This window comes from Neofelis nebulosa, chromosome 12 (assembly GCF_028018385.1).
Source record: "Neofelis nebulosa isolate mNeoNeb1 chromosome 12, mNeoNeb1.pri, whole genome shotgun sequence".
NCBI classification, from domain to species: Eukaryota; Metazoa; Chordata; class Mammalia; order Carnivora; family Felidae; genus Neofelis; species Neofelis nebulosa.
This window is the reverse complement of record NC_080793.1, coordinates 70,371,507-70,386,705: the sequence shown is the minus strand read 5'-3', so window position 1 is coordinate 70,386,705 and position 15,199 is coordinate 70,371,507. Positions and strand designations below refer to the sequence as shown.

Sequence of the window (15,199 nt, the reverse complement as noted above, 5' to 3'; positions counted from 1 at the left end):
TGATCTCACAGTTCGTGGGTTCAAGCCCCGCATCAGGCTCTGTACCGACAGCTCGGAGCCTGGAGCCTGCTTCGAATTCTGTGTCTCCCTCTCTCTCTGCCCCTCCCCCACTCACACTCTGTCTCTCGCTCTCAAAAAATAAATAAAAAACATTTTAAAAATTTAATTAAAAAATGTTAAAAAAAAAAAAAGAAAGAAAAACAAAACTGGAGGAATCACAATTCCAGACTTCGTTACATTACAAAGCTATAGCAATCAACATAGTATGGTATTGGTACAAAAACAGACACATAGATCAATAGAACAGAATAGAAAACCCAGAAATAAACCCACAATTATATGGTCAATTTATCTTCAACAAAGGAGGAAAAGAATATGCAATGGGAAAAAGACAGTCTCTTCAGCAAATGATGTTGGGAAAACTGGACAGCTACATGCAAAAGAATGAACCTGGACCACTTTCTTTCACTGTATACAAAAGCAAACTGAAAGTGGATTAAAAACCTAAATGTGAGGCCTGAAATCACAAAAATCCTTGAAGAGAGTACTGCCATTAATCTCTCTGACATTGGCCATAGCAACTTCTTACTAGATATGTCTCCTGAGGCAAGGGAAACAAAAGCAGAAGCAAACTATTGGGACTACATCAAAATAAAAAGCTTCTGCACAGCAAAGGAAATAATCAACAAAATTAAAAGGCAACCCTACTGAACAAGAGAAGATATCCGCAAATGACATCCAATAAAGGATTAGTATTCAAAATATGGAAAGAACTGATACAACTCAACACCCAAAAAACAAATAATCCAATTTAAAAATGGGCAGAAGACATGAACAGACATTTCTCCAAAGAAGACATCTAGATGGTCAACAGATACCTGAAAAGATCCTCGAGGGGAACCTGGGTGGTTCAGTCAGTTGAGCAACTGACTCTTAAAAAAAATTTTTTTTTTAATGTTTATTTATTTTTGAGAGAGAGAGAGACAGAGCGTGAGTGGGGGAGGAGCAGAGCGAGAGGGAGACACAGAATCCAAAGCAGTGTCCAGGCTCTGAGCTATCAGCACAGAGCCTGCCACGGGGCTCAAACCCACAAGCCGTGAGATCATGACCTGAGCCGAAGTCTGACGCTCAACCAACTGAGCCACCCAGGCACCCCAGCAACTGACTCTTGATTTCAGCTCAGGTCATGATCTCACAGTTCATGAGTCCAAGCCCCATGTTGGGCTCTGTGCTGACAGCGTGAAGCCTACTTGGGATTCTCTGCTTCCCTCTCTCTTCCCCTCCCCTGTTTACACTCTATCTCTCTCAAAAATAAATAAATAAACAAAAAAAAAAAAAAAGATGTTCAACATCTCTCATCATCAGGGAAGTGCAAATCAAAACTACAATGAGATATCGCCTCATACCTGTCAGAATGGCTAAAATCGACAACACAAGAAACAAGTGTTGGTAAGGATGTAGAGAAAAAGGAACCTTCTTGCACCGTTGATGGGAATACAAACTGGTGCAGTCACAGTGGAAAAATAGTATGGAGTTTCCTCAAAACCTTAAAAATAGAACTGCCTAATGATCCAGTAATTGCACTACTGGGTATTTACCCCCAAAATACAAAAACAGTAATTCAAAGGGATACCCCTTTGTTTAAACCCCTATGTTTATAGCAGTGTTATTTACAATAGCCAAACTATGGAAGCAGCCCAAGTATCCATCAATAGATGAATGGATGAAGAAGATACCACAGATATATATAATGGAATATTATTCACCCATAAAAAATAATAAAATCTTGCCATTTGCAAGGACATGGATAGAGCTAGAGTGTGTACTGCTGAGCAAAATAAGTCAGTTGGAGAAAGACAAATACCATACAATTTCACTCATATGTGGAATTTAAGTAACAAAACAAATGAGCAAAGGAAAGAAGAAAGAGAGACAAACCAAGAAACAGACTGTTAACTATAGAGAATAAACTGACGGTTACCAGACGGGAGGTGTGTAGGGTGATGGGGGAAAGAGGGGATGGGGATTAAAGAGTACACTTAACATGGTGGAAAAAAAATGATTTTTTTAAAAAATAAAAAGATGGGCGCCTGGGTGGCTCAGTCGGTTGAGCATCCGACTTTGGCTCAGGTCATGATCTCACAGCTCGTGAGTTCAAGCCCCGCGTCAGGCTCTGTGCTGACAGCTCAGAGCCTGGAGCCTGCTTAAGATTCTGTGTCTCCTCCTCTCTCTGCCCCTCCCCTGCTCATGCTCTGTCTCTTTGTCTCTCAATAATAAATAAACGTTAAACATTTTTAAAAATATATATTAAAAAAATAAAAAGAATAAGAAAACCTAGGGGATAAAATAAAAAACTGTTTCTAAGGGTGTTATCAAGTATAAAGTACTTTAGAGCAGCTATAATATTTTTTTTAAGTTTATTTATTTATTTTGAGAGAGAGAGAGGGGGGGGGGGAGGGGGGCAGAGAGAGAAGGAGAGAGGGAGAATCCCGAGCAGGCTCCGCACTGTCAGTGCAGAGCCTGATGCAGGCTTCGAACAGTGAGATCGTGACCTGAACCGAAATTAAGAGTCTGTCACTTAACTGACTGAGCCACCCAGATGCCCCAAGAATAGATAAACTTAATAACTTTTTCCCTTAAAGAATTAAAATTGTATGTATGGCTTCTTAATAAAAAACAATATAGCTATACTTAAGTCACCAAGCTCTAAACGTAACTCCTATTAGTAAAAAGAACATACTGAGTCTTAAAGATCGCAAAACATTTGCCAATTAAAAAAGGGGCTACAGCCCTAAAAAAAAAAACAAAACCCACAACTTATAACAGAAAATTTGAATTTTTTGAGACCCTAAAATAACCTAGTATCTTTAACCTCTTAATCCTATGTCATACTGATTCTAAAAATGGTGGTGTCGGGGGGGGGTACTGGGCACTAAAGGCCTCTCCATTTAATCTTTGCAATCAGGGCTTCCTCAACTCAGCCAGACTCCAACTCTACCCCTCACCAGTCCCTACGTGTAATAAGAGATGTTTCTGAAAGTCACATATTCTATATTTGAGAAGCAGGAAAGTAGAAAATACATTAAGAGTCATTACACGTATACAGAACGTAGCAATAATTTTAGACAATAATACATATATATGTACAACATTCAAAAGTTTGCATTTAGTAAAAAAAAAGAAAAATCAATACAGTAAACAAGTCCTCAAAATAAGACTTGGCGGGGCACCTGGGTGGCTCAGTGGGTTGAGCATCCGACTTCAGCTCAGGTCATGATCTCACAGCTCGTGAGTTCAAGCCCCGCGTCAGGCTCTGTGCTGACAGCTCAGAGCCTGGAGCCTGCTTAAGATTCTGTGTCTCCCTCTCTCTCTGCCTCATCCCCCTGTTGTACTCTGTCTCTCTCTCAAAAATAAATAAACATTTAAAAAATTAAAAAAAAAAAAAAAAAAAGAGGATTTGGCATTCAATCCCAGCTGTCACTAGCCCTCTAGCTGAGCAAGCCCTTCAGTGATTGCTCCATGGCTGGAGCTCCTTACTTATAAATAAAGAGAGATGATTTTCAAGGTTCCTTCCAGCTCTACAAGAAATCCTAACAATTTCACCTTTTCCAAACTAGAATTACAAGCAGGAGAAACTATATTCTAAAATATTCAGTATTTAAAATAGAAATCTGTATTTATATGTGAGGTGATGGATGTGTTAACTACATTGGAGGAATCCTTTGACAATGTTTACATTCATCAAATCATCATGATGTACACTTTAAATATCGTACAATTTTATTTGTCAATTGTACCTCTATAAAGCTGAAAAAATAAAATAAAAATTGGCTAAAAAATAGGGGGAAAAAGACTTTATTTTTAAAAAAAAATCTTTTTTAACGTTTATTTATTTTTGAGACAGAGAGAGACAGAGCATGAACGGGGGAGGGTCAGAGAGAGGGAGACACAGAATCTGAAACAGGCTCCAGACTCTGATCTGTCAGCACAGAGCCCGACGCGGGGCTCGAACTCACAGACCGCGAGATCATGACCTGAGCCGAAGTCGGACGCTTAACCAACTGAGCCACCCAGGTGCCCCGACAAAAGGCACTTTAAACCACATAACAAATTCTACCTACTGCCTCTAAGTCTTGGTTGTAAGACTCTGATATTTACAAGTGGACTATGTTAAAAGACCAAAATCTGGTCATGTTAACTCATTTCTTTCTACTTGAAGTTCTGTTCAAAATGACAAAGGTTTGTCAGAGGCAGGGAGTGGGGGAAATGGGTGAAGGTGGTCAAGATGTAAAAACTCTGAGTTATAACTAAGTTCTGAGGATGTAATAATATACAATATTGGTGACTGCAGTTAACAACACTGTATTGTGTATTTGAAAGCTGCTAAAATATTAGCTCTTAAAAGTTTTTATCCAAGAAAAAGAAATTTAGAACTATATGATGTGATCGATGTGAACTAAACTTACTGTGGTAATCATTTTGCAATATATACATGTATAGAAATCATTATATTGTACACCTTGGGCTAATATAACGGTATATGTCAATTATATCTCAATAAGACTGGAAAAAAATGGAAAGGGCTGAACACCGAACATTGTCTTAAACTTGTTTCCTCAAGCAAATACAATAAAAAACTGTTGACTAAAACACCAATATTTAAAAATAAATCTTTCAAAGATGATGATCTTATGAACTCATCTGACTATCCTTTATTTCATTCAATTAATATGCTGAGCACCTACTATGTGTCAGGCACTGTCATATTTTAGCTTGATTCTAGTGTCTCAAATAAAAGTCAAAGGTAGGACGAGAATCTTACCAACATGGCCTCCTCCAATGGTGTAGGTCTTCCCGGATCCAGTTTGTCCATAGGCAAAAACGGTTGCATTATAGCCCTCAATGAGCGACAACACTAGTGGCTTTATACATGCATTATAAACTTCATCTTGAGTGGAATTCTTGCCAAAAACAAAATCAAAAGTAAAGACTCTATCTCTCCCAATGATAATTTGCTGGGTGTTTGGAATAACTCTCACACAAGCTTGATGATTATGAAGAACTTCTTTGCATAGCAGAGGTCGGATTCTTACAGCAACTTTTACTGGTATTTCTTCCATAGCAACTTAGATTTTACTTAATATTCAGTATCTAGTGTGACAAATATCCATTTTATGTAATTTCTGGACTCCTGTGTAACAAAATAAAAAACAAAATTTAGTTATTGACTTCTCTATCCTAATAAATTAACCATCTTCTCAAGCAAAGTCCATTAAAGCAGGTTTTCCTCCAATATAAGTCGGTTACAAAGAGTAAATCTGTCTTATAAAAATACACCTATAATTTACAGATGAAATGTCTGGATTTATTGCAAAACGATCTAAGGAGTAGAGGCCATGAGTTGGTAAATGATGCAGCAAAGTGATAAGTGCATGGGATTCTATTGTGCCATTCTTTCTGTAGTAAAAATAGGTTTCCCAGTCCATTAATCTAAATACTGAATAACTGGAGAGTTAGAAAATTAAGACAAGGAAATAACCGAATAATTGTACACCCGTGTTGAAAGAAAACCCTTTACTAGATTTTATAGCTATGTGCTGGAAAGTAACATCTTTTTGCCACAAATATCAGAAATAAATCCATGAAAATAGTTTCAAGGATTTCTATGATATAACTTGAAACCAAGTTATTGATTATTCAAAAATAATCAAAACTAACTGAAACACTGCTTTTCTACTTCTAAAATATGGTATACTTATTTCTGAAGACTTCTGGTAGAATTAATATATTAAAAAATAAAGTGCCCACTATACTTATAAGGAACCTGAAAAATTTTTAAAAATTCCACTTACAGTAGAAAAATATACTGTATACAGAAGAATATACAGTAAAAGAATATAATACTGGGGTGCCTGGGCGGCTCAGTCAGTTAAGCAACAGACTCTTGATTTCAGCTCAGGTCACGATCTCATGATTCATGAGACTGAGCCCCATGTCAGGCTCTGCGCTGATAACACAGAGCCTGCTTGGGATTCTCTCTCTCCCTCTCTCTGCCCCTCCTCCACTCACACTCTCTCTCAAAATAAACTTAAGGGGCACTTGGGTGGCTCAGTCGGTTGAGCATCCGACTTCGGCTCAGGTCAGGATCTCGTGGTCTGTGAGTTCTAGCCCTGCATCAAGCTCTGCGCTGACAGCTCAGAGCCTCGGGCCTGCTTTGGATTCTGTGTCTCCTTCTCTCTCTGCCCCTCCCCCATCATGCTCTGTCTCTCTCTCGTCAAAAATAAATAAGCATTAAAAAAATAAATAAACTTAAAAAAATACATAGGAATAAGTTTAATAAAAGACATGTAAAACTTATACTCTGAAGATTATAAAAGATTGTTGAAAGTAAAGAAGATCTAAATAAATGGAAAAACATCTCATGTTCATAGACTGAAAGACAGTATTGTTAAGATGGCAATATTCTCCAAACTGATCTACAGATTCTATGCAACACCTATCAAAATCTTAGCTGAACTGCAGAAATTGACAAGCTTATCCTAGAATCCATATGGAAATTCAAAGGACAAAGAATAGCTAAAACAATATTGAAAAAGAACAAATTTGGAGGACACATTTTCCCAATTCTAAAACCAAGCAACAGTAATTAAGACAGTGTGGTACTGGTATAAAACAAACTAAAAGATCGGGGCGCCTGGGTGGCGCAGTCGGTTAAGCGTCCGACTTCAGCCAGGTCACGATCTCGCGGTCCGTGAGTTCGAGCCCCGCGTCAGGCTCTGGGCTGATGGCTCGGAGCCTGGAGCCTGTTTCCGATTCTGTGTCTCCCTCTCTCTCTGCCCCTCCCCCATTCATGCTCTGTCTCTCTCTGTCCCAAAAATAAATAAAAAAGCGTTGAAAAAAAAAAAAAACTAAACTAAAAGATCAATGGAGAAGAATTGAGAATCCAGAAATAAACCCTCATATTTTGGGCAAATGATTTTTGACAAGAGTGCCAAGACAATTCAATGGGGGGAAAGAATAGACTTTTCAATAAATGGTCATAGGACAACTGGATGTCCACATGCATAAGAATGCAGTTGGATTCCTACTCACATCATATACAAAATTCAATTCGAAATCATTCATAGACCTAAATGTAAGAGCTGAAACTTATAAAACTCTTAGAAGAAAACACAAGAGTGACTCTTAGTAACGTTGGATTTGGCAATGGTTTCTCAGGTGTAACACCAAAGCAAAAGCAATAAGCTTTATAAGGAAAAACAGATAAAATGGATTTAATCAAATTTAAAAGCTTTGTTCCTCAAATATATAAAAGTGGTTAATAAGCACAGGCAAAGATGCTCAGCATCATTAGCCAGCAGGGAAATGCAATCAAAACTACAATAAGATTACTACTCTAACCCCACTAACACAGCCATAATAAAAAAGACATCATATAGCAAACAGACACATGAAAAGATGCCCAACATCACTCATCATCATACAAATGCAAATCAAAACCACAATGAGGTATCACTTCACACCTGTCAGATGGTTAGAATCAAAAAGACAAGAAATAACAAGTGTTAGCAAGGATGTGGAGGAAAAGGAACCCTCAAGCACTGCTGGTGGGAATGCAAACTTGTGCGGCCACTCTGGAAAACAGTATGGAGGTTCCTCAAAAAATTAAAAATGGAATTACTATATGGTCCAGTAACTCCACTACTGGGTATTTACCCAAAGAATATGGAAGTACTAATTCAAAAAGATATATGTACCTGTTTCTTGCAGCATTTTTTACAATAACCAAGATATGGAACTATGGAAGCCACCCAAGTGTTAATCAATAAATGAATGGATAAAAAAGACATGGTATATATGGGGTACCTGCGTGGCTTAGTCGGTTAAGCATCTGACTCTTGATTTCAGCTCAGGTCATGATCTCATGATTCGTCAGATCAAGTCCCAAGTTGGGCTCTGAACTAACAGTGAAGAACCTACTTAGGATTCTTTCTCTCCTTCTCCCCAAGTCACACACACCCTTTCTCTAAAAATCAATAACTTAAAAAAAAAAAAGATGTGGGGGATATAAATACACATAGTAAAACCTTGGTTTGTGAGCACAATCTGTTCCAGAAACAGGCTTGTAATCCAAAGTACCTGTATATCAGAACCACTGGCTCAGCTGTGATCATGTGATGTTCAGCATCATGGACTACTTGTATTGCAAGACATCACTCATTTATCAAGTTAAAGTTTATGAGAAATGTTTGCTCCTCCTGTGCAACACTCATAGACCAAGTTACTCACAATCCAAGATTTTAGTGTGTGTGTGTGTGTGTGTGTGTGTGTGTGATGGAATATTACTCAGCCGTAAAAATGAATGAAATCTTGACATCTGCAACAATATGGATGGACCGAGAGGGTATTATGCTAAATGAAATAAGTCAGATAGAGAAAGACAAATACCATATGATTTCTTTTTATTTCTTTTTTTTTAAGTTTATTTATTTCTTTTAAGTAATCTCTACACCCAATGTCAGGCTTGAACTCACAACCCTGAGACCAAGAGTCCCATGCTCCACTGACTGAGCCAGCCAGGTGGCCCCCATATGATTTCACTTATATGTGGAATCTAAAAAACAAAACAAACAAACAAAAAGCAAAATCAGATCCATAAATATAGAGGACAAACTGATGGTAGTAGAGGGTAGCAGGATGGGGGATGGACAAAATGGGTGAAGGGGAGTAGGAGATAACAGGCTTCCAATTATGAAATGAATGAGTCTTGGGGATAAAAAGTACAGCATAGGGTCAATGGTCTTGTAATAGCACTGCATGGTGACAGATGATAGCTATATTTGTGGCAAGCATAGCATAACATATAGACTTTCTGTTCACCTGAAACTGAAGTCACATTGTGTGTCAACTACACTTCAATTTAAAAAAAGGCTTCAATTAAAAAAAAAAAAAAAAAGCAACTCCTCATTTCGGCTCAGGTCATGATCTCATGGTCGTGAGGTCAAGTGCCGTGTTGGGCTCCACACTAGGTGTGGAGCCTGCTTGAGGTTCTCTCACTCTGCCTCTCCCCCACTCGCTCGCATTTTCTCTCTCTCTCTTAAAAAAAAAAAGGATATTAATATATTTAAATTTTTTTAAGACAGTTCAAAATAAGTATTAGGATGTATAGAATATGGAACCTTCACATACTCCCAATGGAACTGTAAAATGATGCAGCCACTTCGGAAGAGTCTGGCAGTTCCTCAAAAACACAGAGTTATATTTGACCCAGCAACTCCACTCTTTGGTATATACCCAAGAGAAATAAAAATATATGTTTTTATGAAAACTTGTACATGAATGTTCAGTCTTGGTAGGATAAAGCTTACACCATATAAAAGCTAAAAAGAAAATGTAACAAACAGTCTATGACAATTTTTAAGTGCAGATAATGAAAAATAATCAATTTGGGGTGTGGCTGGGCTCTTTCGAGAAGGAGAGTCTTGAACACTATCATTAAGTAACCTAGTAGACTATTAACAGACTAAAATAATATTTTTGGCACTACTTGCTATGGAGATGATAATGAAGACATATTTAATATTCACTAGCCTTTAAAAAACTCTGCAGCAGTACTGCAGATTATAATTTCGTGAGTGGGAAAGTCTGAAAAGGATCACAGTAACAAATACATTAGTCTACTAAAAGCTCAGAGAGTAAAAAAATACCAGCTCCCTTGGGCTGTAAAATCCCAAAACAGAGTCAACATGCTATGTGTAATGGCCAAAACGAAGAGATGCACCCCATCTTGTCACTTTTAATCATTCTAGTTAAAACCGGCTGTGAAAAAATACTCGTATGTATGATAAATCCTTTCTTGTATCCTATAGGACTCCACAGTCACTTGGTACTGGAAACTTTTCCAAAGAAACTACAAAGATGCTGAATGAGTTGGTTCTCTCAAATGTCTCTGAACATCTATATTTGAAGTTTATCATACAGATTAGCTTTTTAAAGTCTGTTTATGGCATCACATTAAAACAAAAGTCATAGTCTATGTTGTCAAACCTAACTACTTCCAACAAAACTGCTAAAAAAAAAAGGTGCAGAGTGTAACTGGGATATTTTCACTTTCTTGGTTTTTGCAATAGGAAACAATTTTGCTACAAGGGCAAATGAAATTCTATTCTATTCCAATAAATAAAGGCCCTTAAACATACGGCTTGCAAAAGAGTAATATTCAAGAATTTAAGCATTTAAAAAATCCATAGCATTTATACTTTAGATTCTGGTCAACTGCAGTAACCAGAAGCATGTGTATTGTCCCGCCAAGAAATGTAAAGAAAGGGGAAATCTGATTGGTAATATTTAGGCATACTCAATGGAGTTTTGAAATTGAGTAAAGGCAAGAGAATCTTTGATCAATGATGCCATGTCACTGATCAAAAAGAAGTGTCTTCTAATACTGTTTCTATCCTGTGCCCACGGCTTTTCAGAAGTAGTGGGTTGGCTAAAAATTGTGGTCTGTTAATTATATTTTTGTAAGAAATTTCCCAGCAAATTAACAATGAATCACAAAAGGATCTCAGAAAAGGTCCCAAATGCATAAATGACTAGATAAAGAATATAGAAAGTGAAGTGGAAAAACAAAAATTTGACAACTTGGAGGGGGCGAAGTGTTATTTAAAAAGTGTTTTGGTGTGTCTGCCTGGCTTAGCCTCGGAATCTGCTACTCGATCTCCGGATAGTGAGTTCGAGCCTCATCTTGGGTGTAGAGACTAAAACAAAAAAAAGTGTTCCAAACAAAGAATTTGGGTACCCTCTCTTTCTCAATCTAACCTGCCTCTGAGGGAGAGGGCTTTCAGACTTCTACAGCGTTGCACCAAAGTTTCAACATCCGCAACGGAAAAAGGAGACCAGAGACAAAACGAAACCCCCAGGGGGGATGGGCCTTCCCATCCCGTTTAGCTCCCGAGGTTGGAAGCACCGGCATAAAAACCACACAGGATCAGCCTCGGTGGGGCTCCCGTCCGGCGTTCGCTCAAGTCCCTAATCCCCGGGCCTGTCTACCTAGGGGGACCCAACTTCCCCATGCCGTTCTCCAGGGGTCCCAGCAACGACCTCAGCCCCCTCCGACGCCCTCCCTCGGCTTTGCCGGCCCCCTAACCGCCCCCGTCCCCGAGCCGTCCCGCGGCGGCCCCTGACGTCCGACCCCTAGGCGGCGCCCCCTCCCCGAAACGGCTAGAGCGCGGGCGCTGCGGCACTAGGGCGGGAGGGCGCCGCACCGCACCCGGCCGCATCAGCCCCGCCGGGCCGGCACGCCACTTACAGACCGGCTCGAGAAAGCCCTGATCTCCGGCGGCGAGCACAGTACAGGACTCCCCAGCTTCGCTCCGCCGGGCCGCCGCCGCCGCCGCCGCCCGCGCCTTTTGTTGTCGCGGGTTCTCCCGGCAACGGCGAAACCAGCAGCCAACGCGCCCCCTCCCGGCCGGCCGTTGCGCCGCGCCCCCGACGAGCCCCGCCCCCGAGGAGCCCCGCCCCACCGAGAAGAGCGTTGCGCTGGCCGCCTAGAGACCACCTCCAGGTGTGGCTACAAAGCCAACTCGCAGGGGACTGCTTTCTGCGTGCCGGACCGAAGTCACTACCCACCAGTTTGTAAACTTTACGTAAGAAAGATTCACGTTGCGTTTTCATATTTTAGCTGCTAATTCAGTTTATTTTTATTGAAGTAAAGTTCGTATAACATACATGGAGCCGCTTTAAGATGTACATGAAGGTATTCTCAATGCTGTGCAACCATCACCTCTGGTTCCAAAACATTTTCATCACCACAAAAGGAGATCCCCGTGTCAGTTTACAGCCTCTCCAGTTCCCCTCTCCTGCAGTCCCTGGCAACCACTAATCTACTTTCTCTGTCTGTATGAATCTACAGATTGGGGGCACTTTGTATTCAGGGTATCATACAACTTGGGGCCTTTTGTGTCTGGCTTCTTTGGCTAAACAATGTCTTCCGGGTCCACCCATGTTGTAGCATGTATCAGTAATTTTATTCCTTTTGATGCTGAATAATATTCAGTTGTGTGGACTTACCACCTTTTCTTTATCCACTCATCTCTTGATGGACACGCTGTTTGTTTCCACTTTTGGCTAATATGAGTAATGCTGTTAGAAACATTCATGTACAAGTATTTGTGCATGTATTTGTTTAACATCTGTTTTCAGTTCTTTTGGTATAGACCTGGGATCTGGGTCATATGGTTATTCTATGTTTAACTTTTCTAATTTACTTAAAAAAAAATTTTTTTTAATGTTTATTTATTTTTGAGAGAAAGAGCATGAACAGGGGAGGGACAGAGAGATTGGGAGACACAGAACCAGAAGCAGGCTTCAGGCTCTGATCTATCAGCACAGAGCCCCATGCTGGGCTTGAACTCAAGAACTATGAGATCATGACCTGAGATGAAGTTGCTCACTTAACTGACTGAGCCACCCAGGAACCCCTCCTATTTACTTTTAAATGCCTCAATGCCTCCCATTTTTAATAGCACAATCTAAGTGTTTTCTCCCAAGAGATTTTTCTTTTCTTTTTTAAAGTAATCTCTACACCCAACATGAGGCTTGAACTCACAACCTTGACATCAAGAGTCGCATGATCTACTGACTAAGCCAGGCAGGCACCCCTCACAATCTAAGCATTTTTTTTAATTAAAAAAAAAATTCTTGTTTTACAGTTATTTATTTTTGAGAGACAGAGAGAGACAGAGCACAAGTGGGGGAGGGGGCAGAGAGAGAAGGAGACACAGAATCCGAAGCAGGCTCCAGGCTCTGAGCTGTCAGCACAGAGCCCAACGCAGGGCTCAAACCCACAAACCATGAGATCATGACCTGAGCTGAAGTCAGACGCTCAACTGACTGAGCCACCCAGGCGCCCCACAATCTAAGCATTTTCAAAAAGCATCCCTTCTCTCATGGAACTTAGAAGTGAAGGTGGAAAAAAAAGTGCTTAGTTATTAAATTGAATTACAAGTATCCCCTGCTTTTCAAAAGTTCACATTATACCTCTTGGCTGAAAGATCTACATTAGTTACCTCTTTTCATTAACTGAAGAAATCTGAAGAGGATTTTCGCTTTTATGATAAAAGGCGAAAGCCACAATAGGTTTGTTTTGCAGCCAATCTTTATAGTATAGAGGCAGCAGGCACCCGGGGAAACAAGAGTGGCCCCACCAACTGCCTTCAAGGGAACTATACTGAGCACCTCAGCATCAAGCCCCCATAGCTTTGAACTTGTCTGTGAGCATCTATGCTTTATCTCGATTTATTTTGTGCATCTGTTAGCAAGATGTGCCCTAAGGTATCAGAAAAGAATTAAGAGAAGGTATTTTGGGGTGCCTGGGTGGCTCAGTCATTTAAGCGTCCGACTTTGGCTCAGATCATGATCTCACAGTCTGTGAGTTCGAGCCCTGCGTCGGGCTCTGTGCTGACAGCTCAGAACCTGGAGCCTGTTTCTTATTCTGTGTCTCCCTCTCTCTCTGACCCTCCCTCGTTCATGCTCTGTCTCTCGCTGTCTCAAAAATAAATAAACGTTAAAAAAATAAAATAAAATAAAAAATAAAAATAAATAAAAATAAAAGAGAAGGTATTTGGGGGTCTTGGAATGCTCAAAATTTTTTCCATAAAAATTAAGGGTAATTGCTTCTTTGCTTTACACCATTTTGGTTTACAAAAGTTTTTGCAGGACCATGCTACTTCCAGGTAGCAGGGAAACCTGTATTTTGAATTTTTAAAACCCAAAAATGTGAATTCACTAATTATTTTGAATCTTTAGAACTCCTTTTTTTAAGGAGTTCCCCAAACTGTAAAGTGGGTACCAGTCATTGTCTGGTAGTTCCCCAAATTGTAAAGTTCCCCAAACTGTAAAGTGGATACCAGTCATTGTCATCTCCTCCCACACCATCCAGGATGACAGCAGAACAAAGCTAACTCCATTCCAACTCCAACCCTATCTCCTTTCAAAGTCTTTATAAATGGGGACTTGGGAGTGCCAAGGAGAGAGTCATGGGGTCTCGGCCTTGTGGCGTGGGGAATAGAGGGTTCACACATGAAAGGCTTTCCTACTAAGTCAAAGGAGGCTCTAAGAGTGACCCAGAGAGCTGCACCAAGAGGAAACTGGCCTTCTGGTGTCCTTCCTGCAACTAGGGGTAAAGGCTGGTTAATGGGCCTCTGTGCCTCTCTAGACTGAAGCAGAGCAGCTGAATGCGGCAGGTGGTTGGCACTGGAATGGAGCAGCCTGCACTTTCACACCTGGCAGGGTGAGAACCTATGATTTCTCCATGTCTCCAGTCTTGCCCTCACAAATACATCCTTCACACCTTCTCTAGTGATCTATGTAGGACACAGATGTCCTTTTCCTGTAGCCTTTCTGTGATGCAGCCGAGCACAGAAGCACAAGAGCACCTGGCTCGGGGAGGCCCAAACCGACCAGGTTCGGCCACTGGGCGCTGACAAAACCCAAAGGCAGAGAGACTAGTCGTGGTGAAACAGGAAAGGAATTTATTTCAGTGAGGCCAACACTGGGAAGACAACGGACTAGCATCTCAAAGACTGTCTCCAAAGTGCTGAAGATATTTCCACGTTTAAATAAGGGAAATGTGGGTCAAAAGTTTGGTGGGTATGTGCAAGTAGGCAGTGAAGGTCAAATTAATCACTGTCTTGGGGTCAATCACGTGGGGTTTTGCTTGCTCAGGGCAGTCCTTATTGCTTGGGGGGAGGGGGGTAGTTTCAATTCCCATCAGGGGATGCTTTGCTCACAGGATCCTTTGCCTAAGTTAAGAGATAAGCTGGAAAGGGGCACGTGGGTGGCTCAGTTGGTTAAGCGTCCAACTCTTGGTTTTAGCTCAGGTCATGATCTCACAGTTCTTGGGTTCTCGCCCCACGTCGGGCTCTGCGATGACAGCATGGAGCCTACTTGGGATTCTCTCTCTCCCCCTCTCTCTCTGCCCCTCCCCTGCTCACACTCTTTCTGTCTCTCTCAAAATAAATAAATAAACTTTAAAACGCAGGGCAGGGGGGAGATAAGCTGGAAAGAAGAACTTAATTTGGAAGTTTGAGGTCAAAATGGAGGTAGCTGAAGTCCTCTTTCAATGCCGTGGAGAATATTACCTTTTAACAGCTGGAATGGAGAGACACAATTTTGCTGAGAAGATGCTTTGCTAGTCTAC

General features: G+C 40.6%; 1 protein-coding gene across 4 annotated transcripts in view; it reads right to left on the bottom strand.

Moving 5' to 3' along the window:
- KIF27 (kinesin family member 27) overlaps nucleotides 1-11,428 on the bottom strand; it is a 93,184-nt gene extending 81,756 nt beyond the window's left edge. For 3 of the 4 annotated variants that reach the window (XM_058695578.1, XM_058695581.1, XM_058695580.1), the window contains exons 1-2: nucleotides 11,309-11,421; nucleotides 4,823-5,191 (exon numbers count right to left, since the gene is read on the bottom strand). In XM_058695578.1, the coding sequence (XP_058551561.1) occupies nucleotides 4,823-5,120 (298 nt within the window). In that variant the 5' untranslated portion in view covers nucleotides 5,121-5,191; nucleotides 11,309-11,421. Of the gene's footprint in view, nucleotides 1-4,822; nucleotides 5,192-11,308 lie in introns of all 4 variants that reach the window. The other variant, XM_058695579.1, reaches the window with a different exon arrangement.
- Between the last annotated feature and the right edge of the window lie 3,771 nt (nucleotides 11,429-15,199).